General features: G+C 45.2%; 1 protein-coding gene across 1 annotated transcript in view; it reads left to right on the forward strand.

Moving 5' to 3' along the window:
• The window catches only part of MIER2 (MIER family member 2), an 84,754-nt gene that overhangs the window by 67,648 nt on the left and 1,583 nt on the right, over positions 1-15,523 (forward strand). The window contains 3 exon segments of the mRNA XM_026687083.2: positions 5,622-5,716; positions 11,256-11,359; positions 13,395-13,531. Of these exon segments, the coding sequence (XP_026542868.2) occupies positions 5,622-5,716; positions 11,256-11,359; positions 13,395-13,531 (336 nt within the window).

A 15,523-nucleotide genomic window follows, 5' to 3' on the forward strand; every position in this document is an offset into this window, starting at 1 on the left:
GTGCACCTTCGGCATTTAGTCATGCCAGCCACCTGACCATGGAGACGTCTTCGGACAGCGCTGGCTTTTTGGCTTTGTAACGGAGATGAACAGCGCCCCCTAGAGCCAGAAACAACGACTAGCATGCATGTGGGAGGGGAACTTTTACCTTTATGAACAAAGTGTTTGCAAATACCACCAAATTTGAATTTCCTTGTCTCATTCATTGATTACTGAAAAGTATAGAACTAAGTTTCTTATATCATTATAACTAGAAATCTCTAGTTATTACTATTATAAGAGCATTCACGTCTGTCTAGGCATTGATATTTGTGTATAGATGGATTAAATTATTGGATTATTGGATTAATTTATTGATATTTGTGTATGGATAGATTATTGGATTAAATCTGGATGAAAAATGAATATGTATTGCTAATCCATATGCGTTATGCCATAATACATGCATACATACATACATACATACATATATACATACATAAATATTGGTAGCACTACTGTTGGTACAGGTTGTCCTCAACTTACAACCACAGTTGAGCCTGACATTCCTGTTGTTAAAGTGAGACATTTGTTAAGTGCGTTTTGTCCCATTTTACAATCTTACCTGCCACAGATGTTAAGCGAATCTCCGCAGTTGTTAGCTTAGTAACACGGTCGTTAAGCGAATCTGGCTTCCCCATTGTCTTGGCTTGTCGCAAAGGGGGATCACGTGACCCCAGGACCCTTCAACCGTCATAAATATGAATCAGTTGCCAAGCGCCTGAATTCTGGTCACCATGAGATACTGCAATGATTATAAGTGTGGGAAAAAAAATGACATAAATCACTTTTTTTTCAGTGATGTTGTAACTTCGGTCATTAAATGAACTTTTGTAAGTCGAGGACTGCCTGTATTCCTTTAAAAGGAAAAGAAATAGAAAGGAAAGGGCGGGAGGAGAATTTTTAAAAAAAGAAAGAAAAGAAAAAGGTTGATTAAAGGTAAAGGTTACCCATAGATCAATTTCACCCCCGAGCAGAGTTTTTAAACCTGGGTTTCCAGTTTAATCTCAGCCCTTAATGTGAAGAGAAAGAAAGGCTGCTGGGTTAACAAAAGACCCATCCTGACAAAGACGTGGTTGAAAACATAGACAGAACAAGCCCCATATCCAGGTGGATTCAAGGACAAGAGTTAATGAAGAATTAATCAAGGTGGGGGGAGCTTTGAACACCTCACGGAGCCATATTACACTTAGCTCTGAGACGTCATCCAAACCAGCGGTGATTAAGATGGAGAATGTTGGCTACCTCATGAAGCCATGCTTTGTTTTCGAGTTTGAACATCTAAATCAGGGGTGTCAAACTCATGTCGTCACGGCAGCGTCACATGACGTATAGGGACTTTTCCCCCTTCCCTAAACCGGGCAGGGGCGGGGCCAGTATGTGACGCATCTGGCCTGCGAGTTTGACACCCCCTGATCTAAATCACTGTGTATGTCTGAAGGAGGTTCAATCGTGCACTTAAATTTCCTCTTCCAGCTTCTGTATGACAGAATAATAGAGTTGGAAGGGACCTTGGAGGTCTTCTAGTCCAACCCCTTGCTCAAGCAGGAGACCTTATAGTATACCATTTCGGACAAATGGCTGTCCAATCTCTTCTTTAAAAACATCCAGTGTTGGAGCATTCATAACTTCTGGAGTCAAGTAGTTCCACTGGTTAATTGTTCTAACTGACAGGAAATTTCTTCTTCTGGGTTCTGGGTTGCTTTTCTCCTGGATTACTTTCCATCCCTTGCTTCGTGTCCTGCCTTCAGGTGCTTTGAAGGATAGCTTGACTCCCTCTTCTTTGTGGCAAACCCTGAGATGCTGGAAGACTGCTCTCATGTCACTCCAGGTCCTTCTTTTCATTAATCTAGACGTAGCCATAGCAGTTAGACTTATATGCTGCTTTATGGTGCTTTACAGCCCTCTCTAAGCAGTTTTACAGAGTCAGCCTGTTTCCCCCAACGATTTGGGTCCTCTTTTTACCCACCTCGGAAGGATGGAAAACTGAGTCAACCTTGAGCCTTGATACCCAATTCCTAGTATTTTAGTATTTAGTATTTATTTGATTTGTCAATCGCTTACAAGGTACAGGTATAAGAATAAATAAAGTTTTGAATACATGAGATAGATACGTATAAGAAAAATAAGAGAAACAATAGGACAGGGACGGTAGGCACGATTGGTGTGCTTATGCACGCCCCCTACAGGCCTCTTAGGAAAGGGATGAGGTCCATAGTAGACAGTCTAAGGTTAAAGTTTTTGGGGTTTGGGGAAGAAACCACAGAGTCAGGTAGAGTATTCCAGACATTGACCACTCTGTTGCTGAAGTCGTATTTCCTGCAATCAAGTTTGGTGCGGTTAACTTTAAGTTTGTATCTATTGTTTGCTCTTGTGTTGTTATGGTTGAAGCTGAAGTATTCATTGACAGGTAGGACATTGCAACGTATGATTTTATGTACTATACTTAGATCGGACCGGAGGTGGCGTAGTTCTGGATTTTCTAGGTCTAGGTTTCCTGTGGCTGTTCTTCATATGTTTTGGCCTCCCGTCCCCTAATCATCATGAAAACCTTGAGAATAAGGAGAGGAAGACTGGAGCCCAAAAGCAGCAGCATTTTTTTCCCCTTCTCTGATCTATTTTCCAAGTAGTCCTCGGCTTACGACCACAATGGAGCCTGTGAGTGAGTTTTGCCCCCTTTTACGACTTTCCTTGCCACATTTGTCAAGCGAGCCACTGCAGCTGTTAAATTAGTGACACAGTTGTTAAGTGAATGTGGTTCCCCCATTAACACTGCTGGTCAGAAGGTCCCAAAAGGTGATCACATGACCCCGGGACACCGCTGACCGTCATAAATGTGAGTCAGCTGTCAAGCATCCAAATGCAAATCCTGTGACCATGGGGATGCTGAAACGGCCACAAGTGTGAGAAATGATCCTAACTCACTTTTTTCAGCACCATTGTGACTTTGAATGGTCACCAAGTGAACTGTTGTAAGTCGAGGACTACCCGTACTTAACGCAGTTCATTTAGAGACCGTTCAAAATGTACAACGGCACTGAAGAGCGTGCCTTATAACCATTTTTTCACACTTAACGACCGTTGCAGCATCCCCATGATCAAAATTCAGACACTTGGTGACTGGCTCACATTTACGGTGGTCACAATGTCCCACGTGATCCCCTTTTGCGACCTTCAGACAAACAAAGTCAATGGGGGAAGCCAGATTCCCTTAACGAATGTATGACTCGCTTAACAACCGTAGTGATTCACTTAAGAACTATGGCGAGGAAAGTTATCAAACGAGGGCAAAGCCTAAAACAAAAACACCTCGCTTAACAAGAGACATTTTGGGCTCCTCGTAAGTCAAGGACCAGCTGTAATCCGGTTGCTAGAATCCTTGTGACCTCTCCTCTTCCCCTTTCAGTAGATCTTGCTAAGCAACTCCTGTGTAGCTCGTGCACTTTGTGCGAAAGTGGAAGGACAGAGCGTTTCCAAGGCAGTCGTACGCCTCCGGCCTTAAAAAGAAAGAAAGAAAGAAAGAATCGTGGATCAGGGATCAATGCAACAATTAAATGCAGTCACTTCCAATAAAGTCAGGATCTCGTTGCAGAACGATCCGGCAAGACCAGATGAAAATATCCGTCAGCGCTTGGGGATTGAAATATATTTCTCCTTAAAAAAAAATAAAAAATCATCTGCCTCAGTTATTGAACAGCTTTAAAAAAAATCTACATGTCAGGCTACGGAACTTTTCCCATTCACTCAACAAGAATGAACTTCTGAAAACGTATCCAAACGTATCACAGAGGAATTCTTTATTGAGATGAGACCATCCCTGTAGGAGTTCAAAGCAGCGTCTGAGGTCTCTCAGGCATACAGGGGTAGATAAGGGAGTTTAGAACCCCTCCCCTTATCCTCGATGTGTATTTAGTGAAACAAAAGCCAGTATGTTAATTCCTCCCCACCCGTCTTGCTAGAACAAACTATTCAAGAGATTCCCAAAGTACAATCTCACTGTGGAATTTTTATGACCTTCTCATCTCCTGGTTGTGCCTCTCAGAGGCTATAGTTCTGGCCATCTGGCTTTTCTCCCTCCATCGTATCATGTGTGGGTTATACAAAATTCGATATAAGATTAAATATATTCAGGTTACATCAAGAAAGGATTTCTTTATCAGCCTCCCCCCAAACTTTTCTTCTTCCACTGAAGAAATGACAGATACACGGATCTGACACTACATGGAGTTCTCTAGTTTCTAAAAGTTTAGGAAAATTAGCTATGATGCTTTTTCTTTATAGAGAATATCTGTCTATCTATCTGTCTGTCTGTCTGTCTGTCTATCTATCTATCTATCTATCTATCTATCTATCTGTCAATCTATCTTTACCTACCTATCTATCTATACATATGTATGTGTGTGTGTGTGTGTGTGTATGTGTGTGTGTATGCATGTATGTATGGTATTGAGCTTTGTTTGGGTATTTTCCCACGTCATTATAGTTATGCTTTTAAAGTTGTAGCAACGTTTCGGCAGAATCTCATCTGCCATCATCAGGCTTCTGTATTGTGTTCGTCTGTGACGAACACTATACAGACGAACAGACGAACACTATACACACTATACACACTATACACTATACACAGACGAACACAATACAGAAGCCTGATGATGGCAGATGAGATTTTGCCGAAACGTTGCTACAACTTTAAAAGCACAACTATAATGACATGGGAAAATACCCAAACAAAGCTGAATACCATACATGTAAGTACCCGCGAAAACTTAAGAAAACATATATGTGTGTGTGTGTGTGTAACTTTCTTCTTTCTTTCCTTTCTTTCCTTTTTCTTCTTTTTTTCTTTCCTTTCTTTCTTTTTCTTCCTTTCTTCTTTCCTTCCTTTCTTTCTTTTCCTTCCTTCCTTCCTTCTTTCCTTCCTTCCTTTCTTTTTCTTTCTTCCTTCCTTTCCTTCCTTCCTTTCTTGTAATCCTCAAGGCCACAATTAACCCCCAAATTTCTTTTGCTATGAGAGACCGTTGTTCAGTGAGTTTTGCCCCATTTGACAACCTCTCTGGCCAGGGTTGTTAAGTGAATCACTGCAGTTGTTAAGTTAGTGAATAATTGTTGTTAAGTGAATCTGGCTTCCCCATTGACTTTGCTTGTCGGAAAGTCCCAAAAGGTGATCACATGACCCCGGGACTCTGCAACCGTCATAAATATGAGTCAGTTGCCAGGCGCCTGAATTTTGCTGCAATAGTTGTGTGAACAATGGCCATAAGCCACTTTGATCAGTGCCACTGTAACTTCGAATGGCCACTAAACAAACGTTGTAAGTCGAGAACCACCTTTACAAAAATGACCATTTAGAGACCGACTGCATCTACTGTCAGTAAAATGTAATATTAGGGCAAGAAAATAAGGGGGGGGGGAGTTTGCTTGTCCTGCTTTAATTCTTCTTGATGGCTTTCAAGATTCTGCTCTCTTAACTTACAGCGATAAAGTCAAATTCTAGTATTTCTGGGAGTCGTTATTTCCTGACCTGGCCTACCTTGGAGGGCTGACATTTTTTTCCCCTGATTTTTTATCTCTCCCCCTTACAGATGAGCTCTGCGCCTGGAGTGAAGAAGAATGCAGGAACTTTGAACATGGATTCCGGGTGCATGGAAAAAACTTCCACCTCATTCAAGCCAACAAGGTAATTTGAAAGCCACCCACTTTCAAAACGAAGCCAGGTATCTGTAGGTCCTCTGTGAGCGCAGGTGAGTCTCAAGTAGGATTGGGGCCAGGGGGCGGCTGCCATTTTTTTAACAACCGGTTCTCTGGCTGGGTAGGTGTGGCCGGTTGGTCATGTGACTGGATGGGCGATGTCAGTCACCACACCCAGCCCCGCCTCCCAGCGGGGCTAATCCCAACACTGGCTGGCCCTGTCCCCGCCCATTTTTCAGCCTGTTTTTTGGACTGTTTTGGGGGCATTTTCAAGCTGTTTTCAGACCCTTTTGGGGCTGTTTTTCCAGCCAAAATCTGCCTGAAAACAGACCTAAAAACAGACTATTTTGGGCCGTTTTCAGGCCATTTCGGGGGGCAAAATCAGCCTGAAAATGGCCTCCAAAACAGCCTGAAAGTCCAAAAAAAACAGGCCATTTTCAGGCTGTTTTTAGGCCGATTTTTGCCCCCAAAATGGCCAAAAACAGCCTAAAAAATAGGTGGGCAGGGCCAGCTGGTGATCTGATTTGCTGGTTCTCCGAACCGTGCAAAATCGGAACAAGGAGTTCAGGTGAACCGGTCCGAACCTGCAGCAGCACACCTCTGTTTCTGGCTCCATTGCAAAGGTATAGAAGAAAAGGCTAGGTTGCAGGAGGCTGACTTCATTTCTTACCCCTTGTTACCTTCTTGCATGGTCTGGCAAGTTTGGGCATCGTGATGGCAATTTAGACCAAGGGCGTCCAACCTTAGCAAGTTTAAGACCTGTGAACTTCAACTCCCAGAATTCCTCAGTCAGCCATGTGGATTTGACTCTGCTCGTCACAACTGACTTTATGGGTGGTGCGCATCTCTGTTTCAAGGTCATTGAGCTGTGTGTAGTCATGACTTCACAGAGCACTGTTACCTTCCCACCGAAGTGGTACCTATTTATCCACTCACATTTACCACGCTTTCAAACTGTTAAGTTAGCAGGAGCTGGGGCAAGGGAAAGGAGCTCACCCCATCACATGGCGCTGGGGTCTTAAACCTGGGCTTTCCAGCCAACAAGCCCAGCACCTTAAGCACTAAGCCATGCGCCTCCACAGTCAGCCATGGTGACTGGGGAATCCTGGGAGTTGAAGTCCACAGGTCTTAAAGTTGCCAAGGTTGAACACCCCTTCAGGGGCCCAAGGTGTTGTGGTTCGCCGGCAGACGGTGGAGACGGCAGTGGAGTCAGACAGTGAGGAAGAAAGGGGACCAGTCAGGGAGTCTGGAGAGGACTCGGATGAGACTCCTGCGTCTGATGTAGGGATGGGGCCAGGACCATCTGGGAGTGGAGTGCTGCCTTCGGAGTTTGGCAGCAGCGAAGCAGAGGATCCAGGGGAGCCTGCTCCCAATACGTGTGTGCACAGAGCTGCTAGAAGGCGAGAGCAGCTGAAACAGAAGGGGCGACTCGGGAGTAAGGCTGGGAGGTGATTGCCCCTCCCATAAGGGATAAAAGTCAGACCTCGATGACGACATCTTTGCAGGAAGCAAAGTAGTTTGATAGATTCCGAGTCCTTGAAGCTCTGTGTACTCTGGTCAGTTTTTTCTGGTACTTCGGTTGGTTTCTGTTATAATTCATTTGGATACTTCTGTTTTTTGGCAGCATTCCACAGCACTGAAAGGTGTGTGGTTTGGGGAACTGTTTTAAGATTAGTTCTGGCTGGGAATGCAAGTAATTCCCAGCATTGCATTAAAATAGGCTTTGCTTTTAAAACAAGTTTGTGTTTCATTGTGTTTTACAAAGCCTGGGTCAGAACACAAGGTTAGGAATGTTACTGGCTTACATGGATCTCTCTCTATGCTCTCAGGTGTCATGGAACACATGCCCACTTTCAAAACCAGCCCGATACCTGGAGGTTTAATTTCTTTCACATCCTACCTGCGGGTTTCTGAGGTAACTGTGGGCTACATGACAGGCCATCCCTGAAGCAGCCCCAGCTTGAGGGAACTGTCTCTTCACAGAATTGCTAAGCAAGGCCGGTTTTAAGTGAGCCATGCCTGATTTTGCCACCTTTTTTTTTTTTTGCCACGGTTATTAAGTGAATCATTGCCATTGTTAAGTAAATCAAAGGGTCATTAAAGGGTCAGTGAGGGAATCCACCTTCCCTCATTGATCCTGACTGTCAGAAGCTAGCTGGGAAGGTCACAAATAGTGACTCACATGACTGAGGGACACTGAAATTGTCATAAATACACGCTGGTTGCCAAATGCCAGAATATTAATCACGTAACTCTGGGGGATGCTGTGACGGTCATAACTCGAAGACCAGCTGTAAGTCACTTTTTTGTGTTGTAACATGGGACAGTGGCTAAAACCTAAGAATAGGGTAGGGTAGGAATGGGAATAGAATGTAGAGTGGAGTGGAATGGAATAGGAATAGTAATAGAATAGAAACTTTATTGTCACTTTGAATGTACACTAATCGGCATACATTAAAATGAAATTTTGTTGCATTCAGCTCTCAAAAGATAACCATTACACATATATCCACATACACATATACGACACACAGAAAAACATCACAGTCTAATGGTCGTAAGTTGTGGACTACACTGTTACTTTTCTCACTGAAGTGCTACCTATTTATCTACTCGCATTTGCGTGATTTAAAACAGCTAGGTTGGCAGGTGCTGGGATGAAAATGGGAGTTCACCCCATTGTGTGGTACTCTGGCCTCAAACCTGGACTGTTGTTGTGGTTAGCCGGCAGCAGCTGCAGACGGTGGAGGAGAGCAAGGACTCAGATGAGGGGCCAGGACCATCAGGGAGTGGACTGCTGCCTTCAGAGATTGTGGGGGCTGGCAGCAGTGATGAGGAGGTTCCCGAGGAGCCTGTGCCAAGTGCGCATAAGCGCAGGAGGATTTGTAGAAGAGAACAGCTGGAGCAGCACAGGCGACTCGGGAGAAAGGATGCAACGTAATGGCCCCTCCCTCCAGGGAATATAAGCCTGGTTTCAAAAGGTTTTTGTACTACAGATAGTTTTTTGTTTTTGTTTTAAACCACATTCATTTATCTCAATCTGTCCTGTTCTACTTTTTAGCCCTGGAGGTTTCCAAAGTGGTTTTCGTGGCTACAGCAGATCATGCTAAACCTGATTTAACAAACCACAGTTACTGTTATTCATTTACTGTTTATTGATTATGGTAATTTGCACTCTGACTACTTGTCAGACGGTGGACATTAAAACATTAAACCTTGTATAGGTGGTCTTCAATTTACAGCCATTCATTTTGTAACCGTTTGAAGTTACAAGAGCACTGAAAAAAATGACTTGTGATTTTTCATACTTACAACACCCCCGTGGTCACGTGATTTACATTCGAATGCTTTACAACTGTCTCATATTTATGACCGTTACAGTGTCGCTGAGTCATGTGATCCCCCTTTGCGTCCTTCTGACAAGCAAAGTCAATGGGGAAGCCAGATTCACTTAACAGCTGTGGTCACTAACTTAACAATTTCACTGATTCACTTAACAACAGTGGCAAGAAAGGTTGTAAAATGGGGCAAAACTCCCTTAAAAACTGTCTTGCTTAGCAATGGAAAATGTGGGCTCTGTTGTAGTCGTAAGCCAAGGACTACCCATATAACAGAATGCCAAATTGGAATACAGTTAGCCTATCAGCTCTGAAGCGAACCTGGCTGAAGCCATCTTGTCCTGCCTCACAGTTGCTCTAAGCCTGAGAGAGGGAAGGGTAGATAGCCTGGCTAACAGTCAAAACAAAAAGTTTTCCTGTGGGAACCAAGGTCATCGTAACAGGTGGCTGGTGAAGGAGGAGAGCAGCCTGCCAGCCATATTCATTGGACAGTGTGACTGATGACACCGGGGAGGAGAGAAGTACTAATCTTTTAATTGGATGAAAACTGCAGGAACTTTCAGAGTTGGTTTTCACCGGCTGTGCCCAGTGGCGGGATTCCAAATTGAGCGCTACCGATTCTGCAGGCTTTGCGTGCGTGCGTGCGCATGCAGCACTTAAAGATCACTTTGTGCGCGCACAGCACTCGAAAATCGCCTGAGCTATTTTTTTTAGCTCAGCTGAGGCGCAGCAATCCGCTCTGCCACCCTAACTGGCCAAAATTACCACTACAGGTACGCCAAAACAGTCCGAACCAGCTGAATACTACCTCTGGCTATTGCCGATATGATGTATCCAATAAGCCTGTTCTTAGAGGAATCTACCTACCTCAAGAGTCCTGCTTTCAATGAGGTGCATTGCTCGGAATGCTGACGTATCCCTTGACATACGACCATAATGGAGCCTGCCTGATACAGTCAGAAGTCGTAGTAGTTGTAAACCAGGTCATCACAAGTCTTTCAAAGACTCATCTTCTTATACTGATCCTTGTTACCCTATCAAGGCTACAGGAGGCTTCCTATACCTGGCTGGGATAAAAAGAAAGTACATTTTAAAAGACCCTGGTATCTGTTTCCCATTCCTAGCAGGTCTGAAGAAGGCCGGTCTTCCATTCAGTCCGGTCAGAATAGAGCTGGAAGGGACCTTGGAGGGACCTTGGAGGTCTTCTAGCCCAACCCCCCCTAGGAGATCCTAGACCAGTGGCCGCGGCCCACTGGTGGGCCTTGAGAAAATTTTGGTGGGCCACAGAGAAATCTCACCCCGAGAGCACCCTCCACAAAGCAGTTAATCCAGGCTGCGCAGAAACACAAGGCTGCGCCGCCCACATGGCCCGCAGGAACCCTCCCCGCCCACTCACTCCTTACCTGGAAAACTTGCCTGCTAAATTGCAATTTTTCCTTTTTCCGACCATCATCTGTTCTGCTGTGCCGGGAGATTTAGATTAGCTAGGAAGCAGGAAATGGTTGGATTTTTTTGCTTTCTAGCTAGTCTTCAGATCTTCGGCTCTGCTTCCCTTAGGACTGAAGGTTTGCTTGCAAGCAAATTCAGTGCAGACTCACGGCAAGGAAATTTGAGAGACTGAGCTAGCCGATGGCAGATCACTGAATGATTCTGTGAGCAACTCAATCTGCCTGCCTGCTTTGCCTGATTTTGGGTAAAAATTGTTTTTTTTTTTTAATTAAAAAAAATTCAATATTTACATACATGGTGTGTTGTGAGTTAATTTTGTGAATTTGCTTGCTAGCAAATTTTATGAGTTTGCTTGGAAGCAAATTTTTATGTGACAGACTGAGCTAGCCGATGGCAGATAGATAGATCTCTGAATGAAATCTGTGATTCTGTGAGCAACTCAATCTGCCTGCCTGCTTTTGCCTGATTTTGGGTAAAAGTTGCTCTCTTTTTTATGAAAAAAAATTCAATATTTATAATATTTACATACCAGCCATGCCCAGCCAGTCACATGACCACCAAGCCACACCCACAAATTAGGCCACGCCCACAGAACCAGTTAGCGGTCCCTGGGATCTAAAATAATGAGGTCGGCGATCCCTGAGGTCCAAAAGGTTGGTGACCCCTGTCCTAGACCATCTCAGACCAGTGGCTGTCCAGTCTTTTCAAACAGCCACTCTCCCTTTTTCTTGTTTTTTGCAGGTCCGGACTCGGTCGGTGGGCGAGTGCGTGGAATACTATTACATATGGAAGAAATTGGAGCGGTACGACTACTTCACCCAACAGACGCGGTTCGGAAGGAAGAAGTACGTCCTCCCCCCTGAAGCCGCCTGCTGGCCAGAGAATAATGACTGGTGTCATTGGCCATAAGGCAGCCAGGCATGAATCCCGATGGAGCTTTTGACCCAAATCCTTAAGGGGTTTGAATCCAGAAATCTTGATATGGGCAATTGAAAGGAGGGACCCAGGATAAGGAAATGAACACACACACACGCACACCTTTGCTAAAGTCAGGATTTGGTAGAACGCAGGTAGTCCTTGACTTACGGCCTTCCATTCAGCGACCGTTTAAAAGTTACAGTGGTGCTCAGAAAAGCGACTTTATGGCCGGTCCAAACTCAGAACCCTCGCAGTGGTTCACCTGATCAAAATTCAGCCGCTTGGCAAACAATAGGTATTTATGACCCTTATCTTGCGATCCCCATTTTCAACCTCCCCCAGTTTGCTTCCGACAAGCAAAGGGAACAGAGGAAAGTAGATCTGCTTAAGGACCGCATAATTCACTTAAGAACCGCTGGGTAATTTGTTTCATAACCGTGGCAAGAAAGGTTGCACGGCTCACTTCACAATCTCCTTGCTTGGCGACAAAAATTTTGGCCCCAGTTCTGGTCACAAGCTGAACACTATAAGTCTTAAGTGGGGTGGGAGGAAGGGAGGGAGGAGAAGGAAGGAAAGAAGGAGGGAAGGACCGTGGTGGTGAGAACTCAGCATTGCAGGCCAACTCTGCCCACTGCCGGCAGTTCAGTCCTGACCAGCTCAAGGTTGACTCAGCCTTCCATCCTTCCGAGGTCGGTAAAATGAGGACCCAGATTGTTGGGGGCCATAGGCTGACTCTGCAAACCATTTAGAAAGGGCTGTAAAAGCACTGTGAAGGTGGTGTATAAGTCTAAGTGATAAGTGGGGAGGGAGGAAGGGAGGAAGGAAGGAAGGAAGGAAGGAAGGAAGGAAGGAAGGAAGGGGAGGAAAGGAGTAAGTGAGTGAAGGAAGGAAGGAGGGAGGGAGGGAGAGAAGGGAAGGGAAGGGAGGAAAGGAGTGAGTGAGTGGAGGAAGGAAGGAGGGAAGGAGAGAAGGGAAGGGAAGGGAGGAAAGGAGTGAGTGAGTGAAGGAGGGAAGGAGAGAAGGGAAGGAAAGGGAGGAAAGGAGTGAGGGAGGGAAGGAAGGAAGGAAGGAAGGACCGTGGTGGCACAGTGGTGAGAATGCAGTACCGCAGGCTGACTCTGCCCACTGCCAGGAGTTCGATCCTCACCGGTTCAGAGTTGACTCAGCCTTCCATCCTTCCAAGGTGGGTAAAATGAGGACCCAGATTGTTGGGGGCCATAGGCTGACTCTGTAAACGGCTTAGAAGGCTGTAAAACACTGTGAAGCGGTATATAAGTCTGAGCACTATTGCTATTTGCATTTGATTTCTGATTTCCAATTGACCTCATGCCAGACAGAGACAACCAAAGGACAAGGATGTGGCCTGAGCAGGGGATATAAAATGGCCAGGTCTACCATAGATGGAAATGTTTAATCTTTGATTTAATCCTACAAAGTCTAGTAGGACTGCAGAGTGTGGAAGACTGTGAAAACTACAGGTCGTCCTCAACTTACAACAGTTCGTTCAGTGACCGTTCAAAGTCCACCACGGCACTGAAAATCGTGACTTATGGCCGTTTTTCACAGCAGATGCGTAGATGCACAATAACGTGATCTAAATTCAGATGCTTGGCAGCTGGTTCATATTTATGACGACGGCGGGGTGCCCAGAGGTCACGCGATCCCTTTTTGCGACCTTCTGACAAGCCAAGTCGACGGGGGAGGCCAGATTCAACCGGGTTACTAACTCATCAACTGCAGCAATTCACTTAACAGTGGTGGCGAGAAAGTTCATAAAATGGGGCAAAGCTCACTTCATCGAAGTCTCACTTCACAACAGAAATTTTTTTGGGGGGAGGTGTCAATTGTGGTCATAAGTCAAGGACTGCCTGTAGTCTTGGGGTTGTTTTGTTTTGTTTTGTTTGTTCCCACCTAACATGTTTGCCCTCTTGGTCTCTTCTTCGTCTCTTCCCAACTCCGTAGGGATTATGTGGATAACTTCTTAGATGGCGGGGAAGTGGAAAGCGCCAGCCGCGCGCGAAGCTCTCCGCCCATCGCGTCGGCCACCGGCTGCCTGGACTCCTGTTTCAACCCGGATCATTTAACAATGGAGACCGCAGGTACGTTGTTGTTGGTTTTTTTACACGATTGCACGTCTTCCTCGGTGCCAGTAAACCGGGGTCGGTTAGTCCTGCGTGTGGGTGCATCGAAAGAAAGAGAGGTAGGATCGCTTGTATCTTAGGAACAGAAATCCCTGCATGGATTTAGATATACTCGACATCTGGCTCCTGCACATCCAGAAGGGGAAACAAAACATCTGGATGCCTTTCATATAAAAAAAAAATACATTACATTGCCATGTAGTAAACCAAGGCTAAGTTGAGCTAAGCTGAACTGAATCAGAATAGAGCTGGAAGGGACCCTGGAGGTCTTCTAGTCCAGCCCCCTGTTCAAGCAGGAAATCCTATACCATTTCAGACAAGTGACTCTCCAGTCTCTTCTTAAAAACCTCCAGTGATGAAACACCCACCATTTCTGGAGGCAAGTTGTTCCACTGGTTAATTGTTCTCACTGTCAGGAAGTTTCTCCTTAATTCCAGGTTGCTTCTCTCCTTGGTTAGTTTCCATCCGTTGTTTTTTGTCCTGCCTTCTGCTGCTTTGGAGAATAGCTGGACTCCCTCTTCTTTGGGGCAGCCCCTCAAATATTGGAACATTGCTACCCTGTGTGTCCCCCCCGCCCAAGGTCCTTCTTTTCTCTAGCTAGCCATGCAACCGTTCTTCATATGTTTTAGTCTCCAGGCCTTTTAATCATCCTAGTTGCTCTTCTTCGAATGAAGACTGGACAGCCACTCGTCTGGAATAGTATAGGGACTCCTGCTAGAGAGGTGGGTTGGACTAGAGGATCTCCTAGGTCCTTTCCAACTCTGTCATTTTATTCTTACCCAAGGCTAAAAGTATGGAGATCTGCCAAACTTAGGGGGAAGGTTGCCTAGGGCAGGGGGTTCAACGAAAAAGGCAGGCTTCCCAGCTCCCAGCAGAAGGCAATATTAATAACAACAACAACAACAACCACCGAGTTGGAAGGGACCTTGGAGGTCCTCTAGTCCAACCTCCTGCTCAGGCAGGAAACACGATAACATTTCAGACAAATGGCTGTGCAGCCTCTTCTTTAAAATTTCCAGGGATGGAGCACCCACAATTTCTGGAGGCAAGTTGTTCCACTGATTAATTGATTGTTCTCACTGTCAGGAAATTTCTAATTCTTTGGTTAGTTTCCATCCATTGCTTCTTGTTCCGTCTTCAGTTGCTTTGGAGAATAGGTTGACCCCTTTCTTCCTTGTGGCAATCTCTTAGATATTGGAACACTGCTATCCTGTCATCCCTACACCTTCACTACAGCAGGTAACCCAATTCCTGCAACCGTTCTTCATATGTTTTAGCCTCCAGTCCCCTAATCCTCTTGGTTGCTCTTCTCTCCCAGTGTGGCCTTACTAAGGCATTATAAAGTGGTACTAATACTTCAACTGATCTTGATTCTCTCCCTCTGTTAATGCAGCCTAAGACTGCATTGGCTTTTTTTGGCAGCTGCAACACACTGCTGGCTCATGTTTAAACGATTGTCTACTAGGAGTCCAAGATCCCTCCTGCAGTTACTACTGTTGAGGCGTTTTAGAGGAAGGGATAAGAATTGTGTCTTCCCTCTCTGATCTGTAGGACTGTTAATGTGGTCCCGCAGATAACCTGGCTGTCAGGATTCCGGCACTTACCCCCCATTTAAATCATGAGTCTCGAGCCAAACTTCCAAAACTTCAAAAGGATTTATTGGGAGTTAACATGCCAGCACTGCCTGGGTGTAGCCAACTCTTGAGACACATAATTCACTGTCACCCTTGACCTTGATTTTTCTCCCCACCCCCTGCGTGTATCGCAATTCATATTCTCCGATGGGACACCTCCATAGCCCAGAGTCATCAATCATACTCTCCAGTTAGAATTTTGCTTGGCAGAAATTTCAATCACCTAGTTACTATCTTTGGAAACATTTATGGAATGCACTTTCGGTTTTGGAAGCTGCTACACTGCTTCCCTCTCTCTTTCTGTTGGCAACTCTAA

This window comes from Notechis scutatus, chromosome 1, assembly GCF_049901735.1.
Source record: "Notechis scutatus isolate UNSWTSFEM ecotype Mainland chromosome 1, rNotScu1.2, whole genome shotgun sequence".
Lineage (NCBI taxonomy): Eukaryota > Metazoa > Chordata > Lepidosauria > Squamata > Elapidae > Notechis > Notechis scutatus.